This window comes from Strix uralensis, chromosome 11 (assembly GCF_047716275.1).
Source record: "Strix uralensis isolate ZFMK-TIS-50842 chromosome 11, bStrUra1, whole genome shotgun sequence".
Taxonomy (NCBI): Eukaryota; Metazoa; Chordata; class Aves; order Strigiformes; family Strigidae; genus Strix; species Strix uralensis.
Window position 1 is genome coordinate 21,985,875 of NC_133982.1, and position 17,680 is coordinate 22,003,554.

General features: G+C 41.0%; 2 protein-coding genes across 7 annotated transcripts in view; both read left to right on the forward strand.

The window, feature by feature from the left end:
- Window positions 1-8,784, forward strand: part of SHC4 (SHC adaptor protein 4) — a 34,326-nt gene extending 25,542 nt beyond the window's left edge. Inside the window, exons 8-12 of one of the 2 annotated variants that reach the window (XM_074880129.1) lie at window positions 1,916-2,093; window positions 3,435-3,495; window positions 4,870-5,049; window positions 6,552-6,805; window positions 7,544-8,784. In XM_074880129.1, the coding sequence (XP_074736230.1) occupies window positions 1,916-2,093; window positions 3,435-3,495; window positions 4,870-5,049; window positions 6,552-6,805; window positions 7,544-7,699 (829 nt within the window). In that variant the 3' untranslated portion in view covers window positions 7,700-8,784. The remainder of the gene's footprint in view (window positions 1-1,915; window positions 2,094-3,434; window positions 3,496-4,869; window positions 5,050-6,551; window positions 6,806-7,543) is intronic. The other variant, XM_074880130.1, reaches the window with a different exon arrangement.
- Window positions 8,785-11,494: 2,710 nt separating this feature from the next.
- The window catches only part of CEP152 (centrosomal protein 152), a 29,542-nt gene continuing 23,356 nt past the window's right edge, over window positions 11,495-17,680 (forward strand). For 3 of the 5 annotated variants that reach the window (XM_074880415.1, XM_074880416.1, XM_074880417.1), the window contains exons 1-6: window positions 11,495-11,582; window positions 12,873-12,992; window positions 15,630-15,730; window positions 15,971-16,037; window positions 16,268-16,612; window positions 17,065-17,233. In XM_074880415.1, coding sequence (XP_074736516.1) covers window positions 12,906-12,992; window positions 15,630-15,730; window positions 15,971-16,037; window positions 16,268-16,612; window positions 17,065-17,233 — 769 coding nt within the window. In that variant the 5' untranslated portion in view covers window positions 11,495-11,582; window positions 12,873-12,905. Of the gene's footprint in view, window positions 11,583-12,872; window positions 12,993-14,911; window positions 15,039-15,629; window positions 15,731-15,970; window positions 16,038-16,267; window positions 16,613-17,064; window positions 17,234-17,680 lie in introns of those variants that run through there. The other 2 variants (XM_074880418.1, XM_074880419.1) reach the window with 2 other exon arrangements.

The following is a 17,680-nucleotide window of genomic DNA, read 5'->3' on the forward strand; positions in this document are numbered from 1 at the left end:
AAAGAGTGATCCATAAATAAGATGCTTTGGATATGCTTTCTGGACATATGATAATTGTAATATATGCTGTATGTACAGAGTATAATAGACTAAAATTGGCTTACTCCAGTAAACTCCATTGATTTCTGTGACATTTGTACAGGTGCCTAACACAGAATTTAGCTGTGTTTTTCCTTAGCTACAACAGCTTTATCTTAAGTCATGCTAGTAAGTTGAACAAATGTTCAAATTGCTCTGCCCAAGTAAGTTCAGCTCTATAAATACTGCGTGCGTGCATGCACACACACACAGACTGAGCTCAGTCCTGACCCATGCCAAGTTTAAGCTTGCTGCAGCTGTGGAAAGTGTGTGGTGGGGAAAAAAGCCATTGTAATTCACCTTTCTGCTATTCTGCTCATGTCCTGGCAGCAGCCTCAGATTCCACCTGGCGTGAATTACATCAGCCTCAAGTACTGAAATAAACACAGCCACCGCTTGGCATTTTAAAGTATGAAACCCTGCCCTCAGCACATTGCTCAAAATATAGGGCCTAGATTAATTTCTGGACCCCAGTTTCCCATTTCAATTACCCTTTTTCCATTGCACTGGGGACACAATTCTTGCTCTGATTTATGGCTCCTCACGGGTTAGCCATGCCTATTTTTCTTAGTCTTTACTGTAATGCCAAATTTGATTGCTTGCTACCTCCCATGAGTAGGTAAAGTTGAAATGCTGCTTAACTGCATCCTGAGCACCGGGAGCTGCAGTGCAGGCGGTGTCAGTGGTACAGTGCCTGATGCGATACAACAGAACTGGTTTTATTATGTAACAGCAGCCTCAGCTCCAGTTTATATTTATTTCATTGTATATAGTGGTTCCTGCCATTCCACTGCTAATACTGGTCTCTTTTCCCTGGGGACAATAACCAGAGGAAGAGCCTTTCCTATGAAACTCTGCTAGGTTATGCCAGCAGGAGAAATGGAAGAGGCTAATTAGATTCCCTCCTTGAGCCTAACCCGCAGCCAGCCTCAGAGAACGGTCCTCGGGCAGAGAAGTCGGATATTGCTGTGTGAATGAGTCACTCACTTCCAAACTACTATGAATCACATAATCAAATACTTGCACTGCATATCACATAATCAACTACTTGAACTTTATCTCTTTCCTGCTCGAGGCCTTTTATCCAATTATATTCTTGTTAATCAGAGAAGTAAGATTTGAGATGAGCTTTTTATTTTGGGACCGGAGACAGTACAGGAAGCACCTAGTTGTTTTGCAGTGTATCAGCTGTACATTTAAACTATCATCGTTCTGGTTTAGCTCAAGAAAAACATTGGGCGCTCTCCTCCATGTCATTCAGTGTTTTCTTCAAGCTGAAACAGAGCATTTATATTGATTATGGTTATTAAAATCAGGGTACATTACACTTGGGAAAATGACTTTTTTTTTTTAGCAACATTTGATTTTCTAAAACAGTTGCAGTCTTGTCTAACTAAATGCCATGAGGTTTTAATTTTCTCTTGTAAGTGTCTGTTGTCCCCTACCCAATTTCTAGATTTATGCAGTTGAGACAAGAAGCCAGAGGAATTAGTTTTATGGTCTACATTTTGGACACCTTAATGAACGATGCATTGGCAGTCTTCTCTTAAAGCTTCAGTAGGCGACTCTCATATTTTCAAGTCAGAGAAAAGGGATCTGGGCTGCCCAGTGTTAAGAAAATGACTGTACCTCCCTGCACCCCAAACTCTGATGACTCTATTTTTGATTCAGGAAGAAGTAACTGGAAAAATAAACAGCTCTTAAAGTTCAGGCCCAAAGCCCTTTACAGCCTCCATATGGCTAATCTGTGTATTGTGTGATGCACAAACACTGGGGACATTTGCCTACACTAGAAAGCAGTTGATTACATCAGTTGCTTTTTTTTCCATATTTTCAGCGAGGTAGCAAATGCTAATGGATCAGCTGGGAATTCACAGGAGAGGGAGGACCATGAATATTACAATGAAATTCCAGGGAAAGAGCCTCCCACCGGTGGAGTGTTAGACATGCGAACGAAAGTGCAAACAGACCAAAGGGCTAACTGTCTTATACAGTGCAAAAAGCAGTATTGCTTGGTAAGTACATCATCTTCTGGGATAACTATTTGCTGCCTATTATGGGAATGAATAATAAAGAGTTACTGTGGTGTAAAGTGAGGCATTAACACCAGAACCAGGTCCTGATTATCCTGGGAAAGGGTTTTTTAGGCTAGATTTAATGATGCTTAGTACATAATTGAATCCCAGAGTGCTTTCTGAATATTAACTGGTTTGTCCTTAGAGTACTTTTAGGAGACCAAGTAATATTCCCTTGTTCACTCGTTAGCTGTGAGAAGAGAATAGATACAGATTTAAATGGCTTGTCTGAGAGAACATCTGCAAAATCTGGGACCTCCTGGCTCCTAATTCTGTGATCTGATAAATATTGCATCCTGTCCATTATGCTCTATAACCTATACATACAACATTAACTGATTGCAGTGTATATACAACATTAATTACCTCTGGAGTGTTTCAGAGGCTCTGTTAAATCAGCCACAGCAGCAAAAGATCTGTGGCTCTTGTCTGGGATAGTGGACAATAAAACCCAATCAGTCAGAGAGTGAAACCAGCTGAGTTCAGACTGGCTGCTGGGCGAGTTCTTGGAAACACCGGCATTTCCCTGCTCAGGGAAGCAGGCACCGCTGCTTTGCTCAGAGGCTGCACACTCAGACGTGCCCGCTGGAATCCAGTTGGTGCTGTCTAAAAAGTAAAAAGTTGCTGCTCTCAAGTGTTATTTGTGTCTGGTGACAACTGCTCCCAGGTTTCTCTTCGTTCCTGTGCTACTGCTCCATCCATTTTTCACTTTGTTAACCTCAACCATACTCCACATCTCGGCTGTGGGCCTGGTGGTCTCCGCCTGCCCAACAGTTCTCTAAAAAGGTGTTTGACTATATCCTGAGTTTGCATTTGAAGCTTGCCAGAGTAACAGGGTAACCCCTTGCGTGTAAATGCAAATGCCTTTTTTCCACGGGGTCTTACTTTTTGTTTTCCTTTCAGTTCTGATGACCTTCTAGTGCTGCTCAGACAACTTGGTGACCATTTCACTTTCAAACCATGATGCCTGGAGTTATTTCTCCTTGTTTTTATTGCAAGCACTTACAAGAAGATCTAACTTTATTACCTAGGAGTTATACTGTATATACTAAACCTTAGATACATAACTGGGCAGTTAACAGTCTCTGTGAGTATGTTCAGACATAATGCCCTGTAGAAGGAGGAGTATCAGCATGAAATATTTGAGGAGATAGGAGTTTTTTGGTGAAGAAGATACGTTTAGTTATCTGTATCCCAGTTAACTGGTGCATGGGTGTTTTAAAATTACCTGAGGTTTCTAAGGGACTACTTTACATGACTGTTTTTACATTTTTTCCACAGACAGGCAGCCCAACATTCATCAATATATATGAAAATTGTCCAGAAGAAAACAAAACTGTGGGTATGTACTCTCTTTTCCTTCTCATGCATATGCAGAATTAACCAAGGCAGACTGCTTGGAAGATCTGCCCCTTGGCTTTCAATACATTGGTGAAAAGTGTTCTACTTAGTGGGTCATTTCTAGTTCCCTAGATGAAGGGCAGACAAAAAAGCCTTACAGCTTTTCTAAAGGCCACTAATCTATCTTCATGTCTGCTGGCAGACTTACTGGTTTTACTTGTCATGATACTGTACAGTAGCTCTTTGTTTTTTTTATTCTCTTTCATACTCTTTGTTGTTTTATTCCCTTTCATACCCTTTGAAAAAGGAAGATACTTTGTTGCTTATGAGTCTCTGAAAATACCCCTTCCCCCTACAAACGCTCAATGAGACCCAAACTATCAGCATCGGGTGGTTGTTCCAACAGAGCCTCTGCCCTTGGTTCCAGTGTCACTGCCTTCTCAGTGTGACTGTGCCCTTCCTCTGCCTCGGGCAGCTTTGTGCCCGAGATCAATTTGCCTTTAGCAAAACCTCTCAGGGTCCCCAGGAGATCACCAGCCTCCATCCCCTTCTGGACTTGTCTTGCCACAGCTGATGCCCTGAGCACACTTCCTCAGCTCATCTCTTTCCCTGCACAATGAAGTCCTTTTTGAATTCCCACCTACACCGCTCTAACACGATCCATTACACTGTCTGCAGGGGATAGTTCATTTGCTTATGTTGTTTCTGATTTAAGGAAAGGAGAATCAAATGGTTTCTACAAAGATGGGGGTGAACAAATAAAAGAATGAATGAATAGATCTATGAATAAAACGTTTGCTAAAGAGCAAAAATATGCGTGCTATTTGGCTAACTGAAGTGCTATTATTTTCACACCCTGCAGGGGATATTCTGTTAGCCTGTTCCTAGGCTTGGATCCTAACCTGACAGATGTGGCTTTGGCTCTCCAGGCAGAGCCACAAAGCGCCAACTTCCTCCATCTTCTCTGCTCCACCAGAATAGCAAGAGAGATAATTGTTCAGCTTCCCACAAGCTTTTTTTGTGGTCAGAGGGGAAGGAAAGGGTTTTGCATCAAACAACATATATGGCTTGTGTCTCTGTAGAGTTATATATATTAATTTCTTTTCAATCAGTGGGGGGTTTACTGTTGACATTGATTGAAGCAGAACTGAACCAGTGCAGAATATTTTTGAAAACTTCATTCTAACTCATTTTGGATAGGGTACTTTGTGCCTTCTAGCCATAAGGAAAAACAAGTTCATCTGCCAATTTTTCTTCTGAATTACTTTAGTGGGATATATAACAACAACAATGTTCCTATTTCAGCTTTTACAGTTATTTTAACTTGAGTTTAAAAAATAAAAGGAAATCTGTGCATACTATATACTAATTGCAGGTAATTGTGGTGAAAGATCGCAGAAGACAAAAAAAGAGGCAACATTATTGAAGCCTGCCTACAAAACAGACCTTTTTGATGATCCGTGTTACATCAACACACAGACCCTGCAGTCTGCAGTCTGCACAGCCCGCGGTACGGCAACACCACAGACCCACGGGAGCCCACTGCGTCAGGCCAGTAGGTTCCCATTGCAATACCAGATCTTTCTAAGCTTTGCAAAGGGGGGGGGTCTTGTCATCTGTGTGCATGGAGAAAGATTTTGGTTTCCCCATAAGAAATATAGAAAAGGCGGGGGGAAGAAATCCATCCTGGCTGGTTTTTGTGCTTGTTAAGTTCAAGACAAAGGGGATTAAAGAGTTAAAGTAGTAACAGTAAGCAAGCAGAGTAACCTTTTATCTTCTGTAGTTGATTCATGACAATAAATAGTGTTCCACAGGTAATAATAAGCAAGTCTTTAAGATGATATAAAAGCTTGGGACTGCAGCACACCTCAAGGAAGAGGGTTCTCCTGTATGCTCAAGATTTTAACCACTCTAAGGTGGAGGTGGCCTCAAGATGCCTTTGCTTCACAGGCAGTAGCGTACAAGGTCGAAGTGGATCATTATGACCATCTTTTCTCAAGTCTTGCATAAGTGACCATTGAATCTCATTCAATAATTTCTAAATCAAACTGTTTGCTCAGTAGTATCTATTAAATGTATCTCAAATTAAGTCTTGATTTACAAGTTTTTACAAGATTTACACTCAAAGTGGTGGATATCCATTAAAGGACTATATAGTTGCTACTGATTGTCCTCATTATTGAAAATACTTTATTTATTAGCTTTGCTTTTTATGGTTTCCCACTAAGCGTTTTCTCTGTCAGAGTTGGCTCCACATAAGAAAGTGGGCAAAGGACTGGGCAGAACTACAGTAAATGAAATCTGTGACCATTGAGACATTTCCAGCCTGGGGCTGTTTTATGCTCTAAAAGGAACTGGCTATATCCTGAGAAGCCTTAGGTTGCACAACTCCATTGAAGAAGTGGTATCCTCTTATTTTCCTTAGAAAAATTCTGCCTGTGAATCATTTGCAGTCTGACTGGCTATATCCCAAACCACCCAGTTTTGTTAGTACATTCAGTAATTGTTCGTTTTTTCACAGCAGATGCATCATGCTGTAATCCTTCCCTTCTGGCTACATTGGCCATGTTGTCTTACATTCCTGCACATAGCTGGAGCCACTCAACATGACTCTCCCAATGATCCATGACAATCGCTTCAGAGCTTGTTAAAAAAGAAGGAAAAACAAGATCTTAAAAAAAAAAAAAAAGTGGCTAGGAAACAACAGAAATCTTGTTTTTACAGGGAAGATTTGACTTTTTAATACAGCCTAAGAAATACAAACCCGAAACAGTAGAGCATCAGAAAAATTCCTGTTTCCAATCCCTGTTGCCTAGCGACCCAAGGCTCTCCCATCTAAGGTATGGGAGGAGATGGTGTGATAATTTTACCTAATGCACTGGAGGGTTGTGAGCCTTCATGTGTGCATATTATTACAGTCTGTAAGGTTAGTTTGATCACAGCTTCAGGACTGAAACATTTGAATTTTTTAAAAGCTATAAAAAATATTGTCTCGCATCCTTTTAGGATGAAGTTCTAGGTGGAGTGTCCAATACATTCCCTTTCATTTAATTTTAGAGTTACCGGAAGCTGTTCAGCAGAGTGCCACAAGCAACACAGCTGGTCTCTGTGTTCTGCCACAAATAAAGCAACAGCTAAAGAATGAAGATTGTTACCATGGCAAATTAAACAGGAAAGCAGCAGAGAGCCTCTTAGTCAACGATGGGGATTTTCTGGTGCGAGAGAGCACAACGTCACCTGGTCAGTATGTCCTCAGTGGACTTCAGGGAGGGCAAGCAAAGCATCTGCTTTTGGTGGATCCTGAGGGCAAGGTATGCACATTTCATATACTGAAATTTCAGGGCTGCTCAGGTATTTCAGTCAAAATGCATGGGTGCATTCTAGGAAGTGGAACTGATCTGATTCCGTCCAGGTTAATTGAAATTTAGCCAGTGACTTCAGTAGGTTTGAAAGTTCAAATCAAGGATTTATAAGCAGTGAAGTACCATGGAAATAAAAGTGAGGTACTTAAATATTGTTGTTGGTCCAGGTGCTGGTAATTAGTGTAATCACTTAATACATCATTTGAGTTGTTATTATATTGCTAGAAAAATAACCCTAACATTAAATAATGAATTTGATTAGTAACACACTTGTGGATACAGAAAAGGTAGAGCTGGTTTGTTGTCACTTGAACTCTACTTGCTTCTGCTCAGGGTTAGAAGAGCACTCTTGAATGACATCTCTCAGAAGAGAGTGTAAATCAGGAAAGTAATCCTCAGTGGGATTTAGGGAAAAATATCTCTCTTCTGTGGAGGAAAAAAACCCACTTATCTCATTCCCCTTAGCAGAATCAGCCCAGTTCTACATACAGTCTCTTAAACTTGGTCCCCTGCTCCCCTGCTTTTCACGTCAGCTAACTGTAGATCAAAGGATAGGTCTGAATTGCTGTCTACAGCCTAATGATCCTGCTCCAGTGAGTTCAAGTGACTTTTGACTTTAATGTGTTAGGCTCATGTCCAACCAGTTGTAAACACAATCTAACCATATTCTTTTGCTTCTTTCATTAGGTGAGAACCAAAGACCATATATTTGATAGTGTGGGTCATCTTATTCAGTATCACATGGAAAATAATTTGCCAATCATCTCTTCTGGAAGTGAAGTCACCTTGAAGCAGCCTGTAAGGAAAGAGAGTAATGTGGGACACATGCAGTATCACAAATAATCCCCTGGATCTCACAAATCCCAAGACAATTCATATCTGAAAACTGTACCGAGAACTTTCTATTATGAAGACAATTCAAAACAGTATAGACTGCACTTTTTGCTGCTGTTCCAGAAGATACTCTTTTGTGTGTGTATGTATGAATATATGTATATGTGTATATCTATGTAGATCTATAGAGATCAACAAGCATAGTTATATAGATATATATAATCTTAATCTTAACAAAATTACACCTTCAGAGTGTGAGATTCATTTGTGAGAAGGTATTTTAGACATGCACAAATGTCACTTTCAAGGTCATACTGAATCAGTAAATATTTAAAAGCACAATTAAACCTCTACATGCAAAAGCTCACTTGAACGAACTGCTGGAACATTAGTATGTGCCTTTTAGCATAGAATTATTGGAAACCAGTATTATTTATACTGAATTAGTTTTGGGTGGTTAAACAAACGTGTCTAAGCTTTTAACTATTTGCCAAAACAAATACAATTTGACTATTACTAAAATGTCATCTGCTTTCGATAGACACTAACAATTTCATTTTGCTTGTAACAGCACTTTACTAGCAAGTAATGTTTGGAATGAATAGCATTCACAATACAGAAAGGTTGTCTGGTTTCTTAATCATTTTTTTATCACTGTCTGACTACTCAAAGATTTGAGATTATGCAACACTTACAAAGTTGAAATTAATATATGTAATATAATTTTGGAATAGAACTTGTTAAAGGACAAGCATGCTAGATCCTAATATTTTTGTCTTGCATATGATTTTACTATTATTACCAATTAATACTGGAGACATCTCTTTTTAAAGGTAGGCTAAATATATTTTCATTGATTACATGGTTGTTTACAAACTAGAGACGCTGAACAAAACTAATGATACGTTTTGAGAGAAAACTATTTCAAAGACTGTTTGAACTTTGCATGTGCCCTTATTCAGTGTTCTTTCCAAAACAAGATATGGTTTTCCCTTTCTTCACGTAGAGTCCATTTGTTCCATGGAAAAAAGTCTTTTAAAGGAAACCTATGAATTGTTTTGCCACAATAAATACTCTAAATATGAACAATCCTATATTCAGAGTGAACAGTGATTTCTTGGGCTTCCTGTTGAAGAAACAGTAATTTAATAAGTAACTAAAGAAAGGCAGGGGGGATTTGGGGAATGAACTGGTAGCCCAGGTGATGGCCTGAGCAAGTTGTCCCTTTAAAATAAGCAATGGCTTCTGGCATGAGCAGGGACATTCTCTCTGTCTCCCAGCCCACCGGCTCAGTTCCATAAGGCAAACAATTGTTGTGGAGTTCAGCAGTTGCTGGAAGACTTGACTATAAAACATTACATTCTGTTCTTTTGCCTGTCTTCATATAAAATGGGACACTATAGTAAGAGCTTTTTCCTCTAGTAAACAAGAGGGATCATATACACATGAAAATATTGAAGACATAAGCTTTCTTGGAGCGGAAAATATGATGTAAAGAGCCACACTTAGAGCTGACTAAAACCCATATTTATTCTTACCCTCAGCTAATAGGCATAAAATATACTTTATTCCTTGATAAGAACATGATTAGAGTACTCAATTACATATATTGAAGCAGTGAGAAGCTTTAAAACATTAGTAGTGGATTTCCTTGCTAGTAGTCTGGCATTATTGATAGCTCAAGCCCTCAGACCAGAAGCTCAAGCCTATGCCTGTTCTATGCAAGGTTTTCACCTGTGAAGAAGGCCCCCAGCAAGAGTTCATGCTCAAGCTTTGTGCCACTGCAAGGATATAGGTAGCAAGAACCTGTAACTGGAATATTCAATCCCTGCATAGTACCCTTTCTATTCTCATGTCTTACCAAACTTCATAATGTGCTAGGCACAACTTTATTGAGCAAACAATGAAGCAAAATAGCTACTTCAGTGGCACGTCAAAGATAAAGAAAGACCTGCATAGGGCGGTTTTGATTTTTGCATCAAAGCTGAGTTTTATGACAGATCATTGAAGGAAAATGTGCAGAACTCCATCTATATTTTTAGTACAGATCAAGGTTACTCAGGGCTAGAATAATAGTGTTTGGAGTTGTGGTAGTATGAGATCAAAGTTGTATGACTTTGCCAGTCAAGATGCTGATTTAGGGACTTCTTTTCACTTCACCAATTTTCATTTTACCAATGCATAAAAACATCCAGAGCCAGTGTGTGATGTTTGGATCACAGTATGATGCAGTCTAAGTCTCCCTCTTTGAATATCACTAACTTAAAAAGAAGTAAGACTAGAATCTTTGTTTTGTTGCTCCTGCATCTTTTGTATGTGACAGAAGCAAAACTGTGAAGGAAAAAGGTAAGGAAAGGGAGATAATTGGGTGCTAGTGCAATAAATAAGTATCTCAAAATCTCTTGATGTGAGAGAGAGCAAAGAATCCAACTAATTAGATACATTTCAAACACAACACAAGCATGCATTACAGACAACAGACATTATCCTAGAATAAATTACATTCATTCTTCTGGAGCTGGAACTAGGAAATCAGTTTTTGGTTTCTAACATTTATGTGCCTTCACCTAGTTATTAATGCTGCTTTTAGCTTCTGTGGACCAGCCATCTCATGTACTGTACACTGTCAGCTGCTGTGGGAAGTCTTCGAATAAGTAACTATGCTGAAAAGAAAAAAGTTATATGAATTTTGGTAAGTTTTCCAAAATACTGTTCTTGAGAAAGTTAGTATGAATTGTCAGGCAGGTTTAATTTTTTTTTTTAAATCTCTTCATGCTTGTGAAAATGCTGAGAATTGTTGAATCTCTGTTCTAATGGTTACTAGAAAGCCCTCTCTTCCATCACGGCTTCCATTTTCTGCTGCTAGGGCGGGCAGGCAGCACCATTACTGCTGAGGGTACGTGTCACCAGATGGAGCTGTTACATATCTCCCTCATCTCTGAACAAACACTCATTGTTCAAAAAAACTGTGGTGGGTTGGTTTTTTTTTTGAGAATGCTTGCTACAGGCAATTCAGTGGAATAAGTTTGTTCGCTCAGAAAAACTTTTAAAGTTCTTGTACAGATTAAAGCAAGCTCTCGAAGCAGAGCGGCTCCCTGAGCACTGGGCACCCTGCGGAAAGCCGCCTGTGTACGGCCTGGCTGCTGCAGTGGGGCTTCTACAGGCAAAGGCCGAGCCCCCTGAGGCGTTTCACTGCGTCCAGCGCAGCCCGGGCCCTCGGCCATCCTGCGCCACCACCGCTCCCTGAGGCGGGCGCGGGCCCCCGGCGGCGCCCTCAGGAGCGGCTCGGCGAGGCGGTGAGGGGCGGGAACTCCCGGCAGCCCCCCCCGCCCCCAGCCACGAAGCTGCTCTAAAATGAGAGGTGCTCGCGCCGCGCTGCCAGCGCTCACCATGGCGCTGTCGTGGGGACCAGCCCCCGGTCACAGGACGTCATCCCAGCGGGCCGTGACCTCACGAGGGCATCTGTCCGACAACGCCATCGCGCGTTGCCAGGCAACGGCCACGTCTCGCTGTGAGATGGCGCCTCCGCCACCTGCGCCGAACACCTCCCTGCGCGCGCACTCGCAACGTTACGGGGAAGACCCGCCCCTCTGCAAAATGGCCACAGCCATTGGTTGACAGCTTAGCCAATCAACTAGCCAGGCAGGTTCCCGCGGCCATGCGCGCCTGCTTTCAAACAGACAGCGGAGGCGGGTTTGCGGCGCAGCCGAGCGCGATTGGGGCGGGGCGAGCGCGTCCCGCCCTCCTTCCTTCCGGCGCGGCGATCCTTTGGCCGCCGGTTGGTGCCTGCGGCTGTCAGTCAGTCAGAGGTTCGGTTGTCATGCGGAAGCGCGCGGGGCGTGCCTTTGTTGTGCTGGGGGAAGGCGGGCAGCTGCGGCGCCCGGCGGCTCAGGTGAGTCTGGGTGCTCGGGACCACGCTCTGCCCCCTGCCCTGCAGAGGCGAAGCCGGCCGCGGGGGCCTCGGCGGGAGGTGCTTCTCCGGCCGTGCCGTGAGTAACGGCAGTACCCCTCCCCGCCAGCCCCGTACCGCCGCCGTGAGGGGGCTGAGGCGGCGGCTGACGAGCTCACCCCGCGCGCCCTGTGGCGACGCACCCTCCTGGGTCTGTGTCGTCGTCCCCCCCCCCCCCCCCCCCCGCCAGGCTCTCCGTGACTGATTGCGGCTCTTAGAGGCCGTGAGGCCAATGAAGGGAGGCTGTGTCCTTTCGTCCGGTCGCCTCAGCTCGTGGGGTTGGGAAGAGCTTTAAGGAAGAGGAGAGGGCAGGTGGCCGTTTACAGCTGATGCGGGTTTGGGGGGAACGTGGCTGAGCTGCTTCAGCATCATTCTACGAGCGGTGTTGCAGACGGTCACACTATGGAAGCTGGTATGTTAGGGGGTGCACAGAGACAGGTACGTGTGTTGTTAGGACTCCTGTTAATTGTATTGGAGAGTTTTCTTGAATATCAGTGGGTAAGCATAATGAAGTGACACGTTGTCTTTTAACTTGGGAATAATGCTCTTGTAAAGCTTACTTTATACTGAGTAAAGACTTCAGCATGTGCTACACCTGTATGCCTAAAGAATGTGCCATTCTGTAAAATCTTCATCAGTCATTTCTAGCTCATAACTGCCTGTCACAAGTATCTCTTCATCAGGGAGTAACCTGCAACCAAATGTAGGGCAGCACTTATGCACTGTAGTTTACACTGAGCAGTGACGTTACAGTGGACAAGTCCTTGGGATTCTGAGGCTCTTTATTAAGCAGTCAAATCTGGAACTGACGTGATACTTTTCCTGTTATCCAAATGCACAAGCAGCAGCATACTTTCCGTGTTTAGTACAAAGTATAGTTATTTTCTAAAATGAAGTAAGATTTAGAAGTGGACATAATTATCAACACATATTACAGCATATGTATAGCATACGATGTTAGAACTTGAAGAAAATATGTCTGGTTGTAAGTGAATGTCAATAATTTAATAATGTCAGCATATGAAAAGTCCAAATAATCTGTTTTAAATGCTAATTTCTTGGAAACAAGTAGTGTTGGACATACCAAGAAACAAAAGCTTAAGTGAATGTTACAGGTAATGTGCAAAAAGATACTTTTGTGTGTGTTTGGCTACTTAATTCAGGGAGTGAGGATGGTACTTTTTGGTTCACTCCACACTTGTACTCATGTGACATTTTCCTGTCTTGTGATAGGTTTTGCTGGATGCTCAAAAACATTAGAAAACAATGTCCCTTGACTTTGATAGTGGAGCTCTACAAACTCAACATGAAGATGAAGACTATGACCAAGAGGATTATGCAAGAGAACAAGAGGTGAAAAAGAACAAATTTAGTCTGAAGGCTTGTGTATCTAGCTTCTTCCTACTTCTCTTTTAAGTGTTTTTAAAAAAGAAAAAAGTTTTATGCTGTCTTTGTTAAGAGCAAAACAGAGTGCAGATGGTGCTTTGGAAGAGTGGCATAAAAAAGTAAAGAGATAATGAAATGCTGCATCTTAAGAGCCTTGCAGTGTCATATGTACTGGCTGGAAGACTGTTACTCCTTGCCTATGCAGTAGATCAAATGCAAAAGGCTGGTGTCACCTATATTTTGTATTTCTTGACAGCTATTTCACTTATTACAAATACTTAGAAAGCAACAACTCTCCTTCACTTGAAAATTTGGTTAGCTTAGAAAAGAATGAGGAACAATTTTTAAAATTCCAATTTTAAATTACATACTTTAATCTCTAGAAAAATATATGCAAATGTTTTGGGATTTTGAAGTTAAAATACTTTGAATGCTTCTGTTCTTTTTGTTTCATAAAGAGAATTGGCAAAATGTGCATTTAACATGAATGTGCATAATGGTTTTTTTTTTACAGTGTGGTAAATTGTGTTCATGTCAGGCAATGTCCCCAATATATACTTCAGGGATCCCTCTCTAGAGTGAAGGTAACGTAGAGACAAATGTTCATAGAAATGTGTAGTAGAACAGTAGCTGTACAACCTGGAAAGATGCTATTGCAAAGACTGTAGGAAATCTGATGTCCGTTCCAAAACTTTCCACCCAGATAAAGAATGTGGTGCTTGTGCAGAAGAACAAGTAGTGAAATAAATGTAGTGTTACTACAGTGGGTGAGCAAGAGAGAGTGTTGAGGGGAACATCTTTTCTGTAAGGAGAGGCTGGGAGAGCTGGGACTGTTTAGCTTGGAGAAGAGAAGGTTCAGGGGGAATCTCATCAATGTGTATAAAGGCCTGAAGGGAGGGTGTAAAGACAATGGAGCCAGGCTCTTTTTAGTGGTGCCCAGTGACAGGACAAGAGGCAATGGGCACAAAGCAGCCTTTTTGGAATAAGTTAGTGACAATCCTTGTAGGTCATGTACATTTGAACTGGGGCAAGGTGGGGTTCACAAAACTCTACATATAGATAGTTCAGTGGGATGTGACTTGTAGCCTGCTAAAAGGAGACTAAAGCACTGGCTCTGCTATGTTCCCTGGTCAAAAAGTAATCTGAGAGTTTCTGCATTAGTTTAAGTTTTCTGCCACAGCAAATTGGGTGGTTTTTTCCTTGAAAAGGGGGCAAATCTACATGGTAGGAGAGTACTTTGACACTAACTTGGGTAATCCTTACCCACATCTGGAGTTCTGTGCTAGCTAACCTGGTAGGCTGAGCTCAGTTTGAATATGAACTCTCATGATGGTGTTTTGGGAACAGAGTATGCACTGCTTTCTCTTGACTTTTAAGTTTCCAAAGCAATGCAAGACCAGTGAAATCTATGGTGCTTGAGTATGTCCTTGGTTGCAAGTAGGGCAAAGGAAAGGGCATCTTCAGTGAATGATGCTGCCTTTCCTTTCCTGTTTCATGGAGATGAGATATAATCAGTCTAGAGAATTTTCTAAAGATAGGAAAACTTCTTCATGCCACTAGTGGATTTCTAGGAACAAACTTTTGGTGGTCTGTTGTCCTGTAGATGTTTAGAAAAGTTGTCCTTAACTTCTTGCCTATCCTTTGGTCTTAGAGAGCATCTAAAATAGCACCTGAGAAAACATGCTGTCTTTAAGAGAAACTTTTTGTAGATGATAGTTTTTGTTTTATGGGGTTTTTTTGGTTTGTTTACCTTATTAGCTTTTCTTTGTTATTTAGTATGGGGCAGCTAATGTTTCTGCTGTTATTAACACATGCTTTGAGAGTTTGGAGAAAAACACAGTTAGGGTTCAGAAACTGCATGTAATAACTCTGAATATATTGTGCAGTTTGGCAGTCACCTAATAAGAGAGTACATAGCTCAGATCCACAAGAAGCCCAGTTTGTGGTCCCATATCAAAGCCTCTCTGAAAATTGGAAGAAGAGGTACATTCTATATGGGAATCATTACAACAAGTAAGTTCAGGTGTGTTTTGGTTGTGTGATTTTTTTTCTTTTCTGTGGTGCAACTATCTATTTCCTGAATTAGAATTTTCCTTTGTGTCGTTTCTTGGTGACTTCATCTGAACACATGAGAAGACCACTAATCATTGCAGCGATGAATTCTTGCGTCTAGTAACACTGACTGGCAAGTTCTGATCTGGATTTCAATCCAGACTCCTCAGAAAGAGCGTGTTTTGAATGTCCAGTACCTGTCTTGCCTGGGATTTAGGGAGGAGAAGCCTTGGCATGATTAGTTTGCAGATCATTCTTCAAAAGCAGTCTGTCGTGGGACATGTAAGGGAAATGCCGTCAGATATACCTCTTTTTGGTGCAGCTCTTTTCTTAGCAAGAGTTTGCCAGAAAGATAACTTGATTGGTGCTGTAGTCTATTAAGCATTCTGTGGTATAAGTGTCTCTGAATTCCAGTGTTGTGAACCTTTCCTTGGCAGAAGAAAAACAGGATTTTGTGCAAGTGCCCTATTTCACCTGTCTCTCTCTCTTTGGACTGAACTTGTATGCGTTCTTTTGAAAAGCATGTAATGAATGTTATTTCTTCTGTTTCAGTTGCAACAGCTATTGACAGACCTTCCCCATGATATGCTGGAGGACAGTGGAGACCAGCTCTCCAGCTATTCAGACTGTAGCATTCATGAGACTGAGGAGCAGTAAGGAATTTTGCACACTTTTTATTATTTATGTTGTGCTTTTGAGAATTGAGCAAATCTGAGCTGAAGAGGTGTATAAAAGCAATCCAAGTAAAAGGGGTCCTGTAGTGCAGTTTGCAGTATGGCTTGTGTTCTGTGAGAAAAAAAACTAGATAGCCACTTAATTTAATGGAGGGATGGTTTGTTTTGTTTTTTTCCTGAAGTTGTAAGTACATAGTTAAGCTCCTTGTCTTTCTCTAGATCACCTGAACCTGGGAAACATGATGGAAGCTGGAATGATCATCCATTGATAAGTGATCCTCAAAATGTAAGCTTGTATGCACAGTGATGTAATTGGAAGGAACTGCTTGTTCATAATAATATGCTAAATATTATTTAAATTCCTTAGAGAAATACTTTTCATGTAGGTGATGTGTTTTGCTATTCATTTGAAGTATTTCGAACTTGGAGGCTGGTAACCCCAGAAAAAGAGGGGTGAGGAGTGGGGGGAAATCTCAGTTTTGAGAGAACAATTCCAAACTTCTTATCCATTCATAGGGTTATGAACAAGGACAAAACCTGTACCCTGAACAATTCTTGTGTGACCAGCAAAATGATCATGTTGAAAAACATGGAAAGAATTGGAAGGGCCTACATACCGATGAAGAGAAGAATCATTTATATGATGTTAAAGAAGATTACTGTGGCCAGAATGGTCAAGAGGATCCTGAGGATGTGTATCTTGGTAGAGACGGGTTTAATGCTCCAAGTTGCTACCAACAGAACAATGTGTATCATCTTCCTGAAAACTTCAGGCCGTATACAAATGGCCATAAACCAGAAGTCAACAATCAGCAAAGTAAAATAATAAATTTTCCAGATGCTCCAAAGGAACATCTTAAGGTGTAGAAGCTGATACATTTTTTTTTCTGTCTCTTTTGGAAAATTTTCACAGGTCTTTAACTATTGGTAATAATATTTCTAAATGCTTTCAGTCTCTTATCAGTTTAAACAGTGATGCGAGACTTCTGTAGTCCATTTAAAACAATGAAGCATTAAATAATTGGGTTTTCATATGTGCTTTTTTTTCTCTTGTTGACTAGGTAGAATTCCATAAGGTAGAATGAATGTGATTCGCTTAAGTGTGCGCTTACTCTACTGAAGTTGACACTTCACCACTCTCCTAAAGTGGAAGCTTTAATGAAAATTTCTATCACACTTAAGTGGTGTGCTGCATTGACGCCTGAAAATGAAGAGCTACTAGAGCTCTTCTTCATGTCAATCTCTAAAATATTTTCACTGAGCAAGACTACAGTTGTAACTTATTTCCCCTTATGTATATGTTATCACAACAGCAATTTGTTACGTCCGATGTTGTCAGTGGCCAGTCACCAGAATCTTACAAAGTCACTTATAAACCATATCAAAATGGCATTCATAAAAAAATTCCAGTCATCCAAGAAGGAACCAGAAGAAGTGAAGTGTTTGAAGATTTGCAACATGAATTCTTGGGCAATGATGAAAGTAAGTGTTTGCAGTTTAGACTTGAAATAAACTTGTGTGAAAAGTCCACTGGAAATCAGCAATGGGAAACATGTTAATTTCAGTAGATTTTTAGTAAGAGGACAACTAAAAGTATGTTATGTATATGATCTTTTAGTTTGCTGTAAGCTCACATTGGGATAGGTCTAATTTTTGTTTTGTTTTTGGTTGGTTGTTTTTTCCCCATTTTATCTATAAATCAGCTCTTCTTGATCAGGGTATTTGAGTCTTTGAGGGTATTTGAGGCTATTAAAATGAGGCTATTAAAAATGTAGTTTTGACTGGTCAGACTGAGTGGAATTATTTCTGATCTCAAGTCTTGCTGGCACTTTGTCTTGTTTATAATACTGGAAAATAATGACTAATAAAATACATTAGAAAACATACTTTGCTTGATGCCACATTGGGCTTTTCTGTTAGTTACACTTC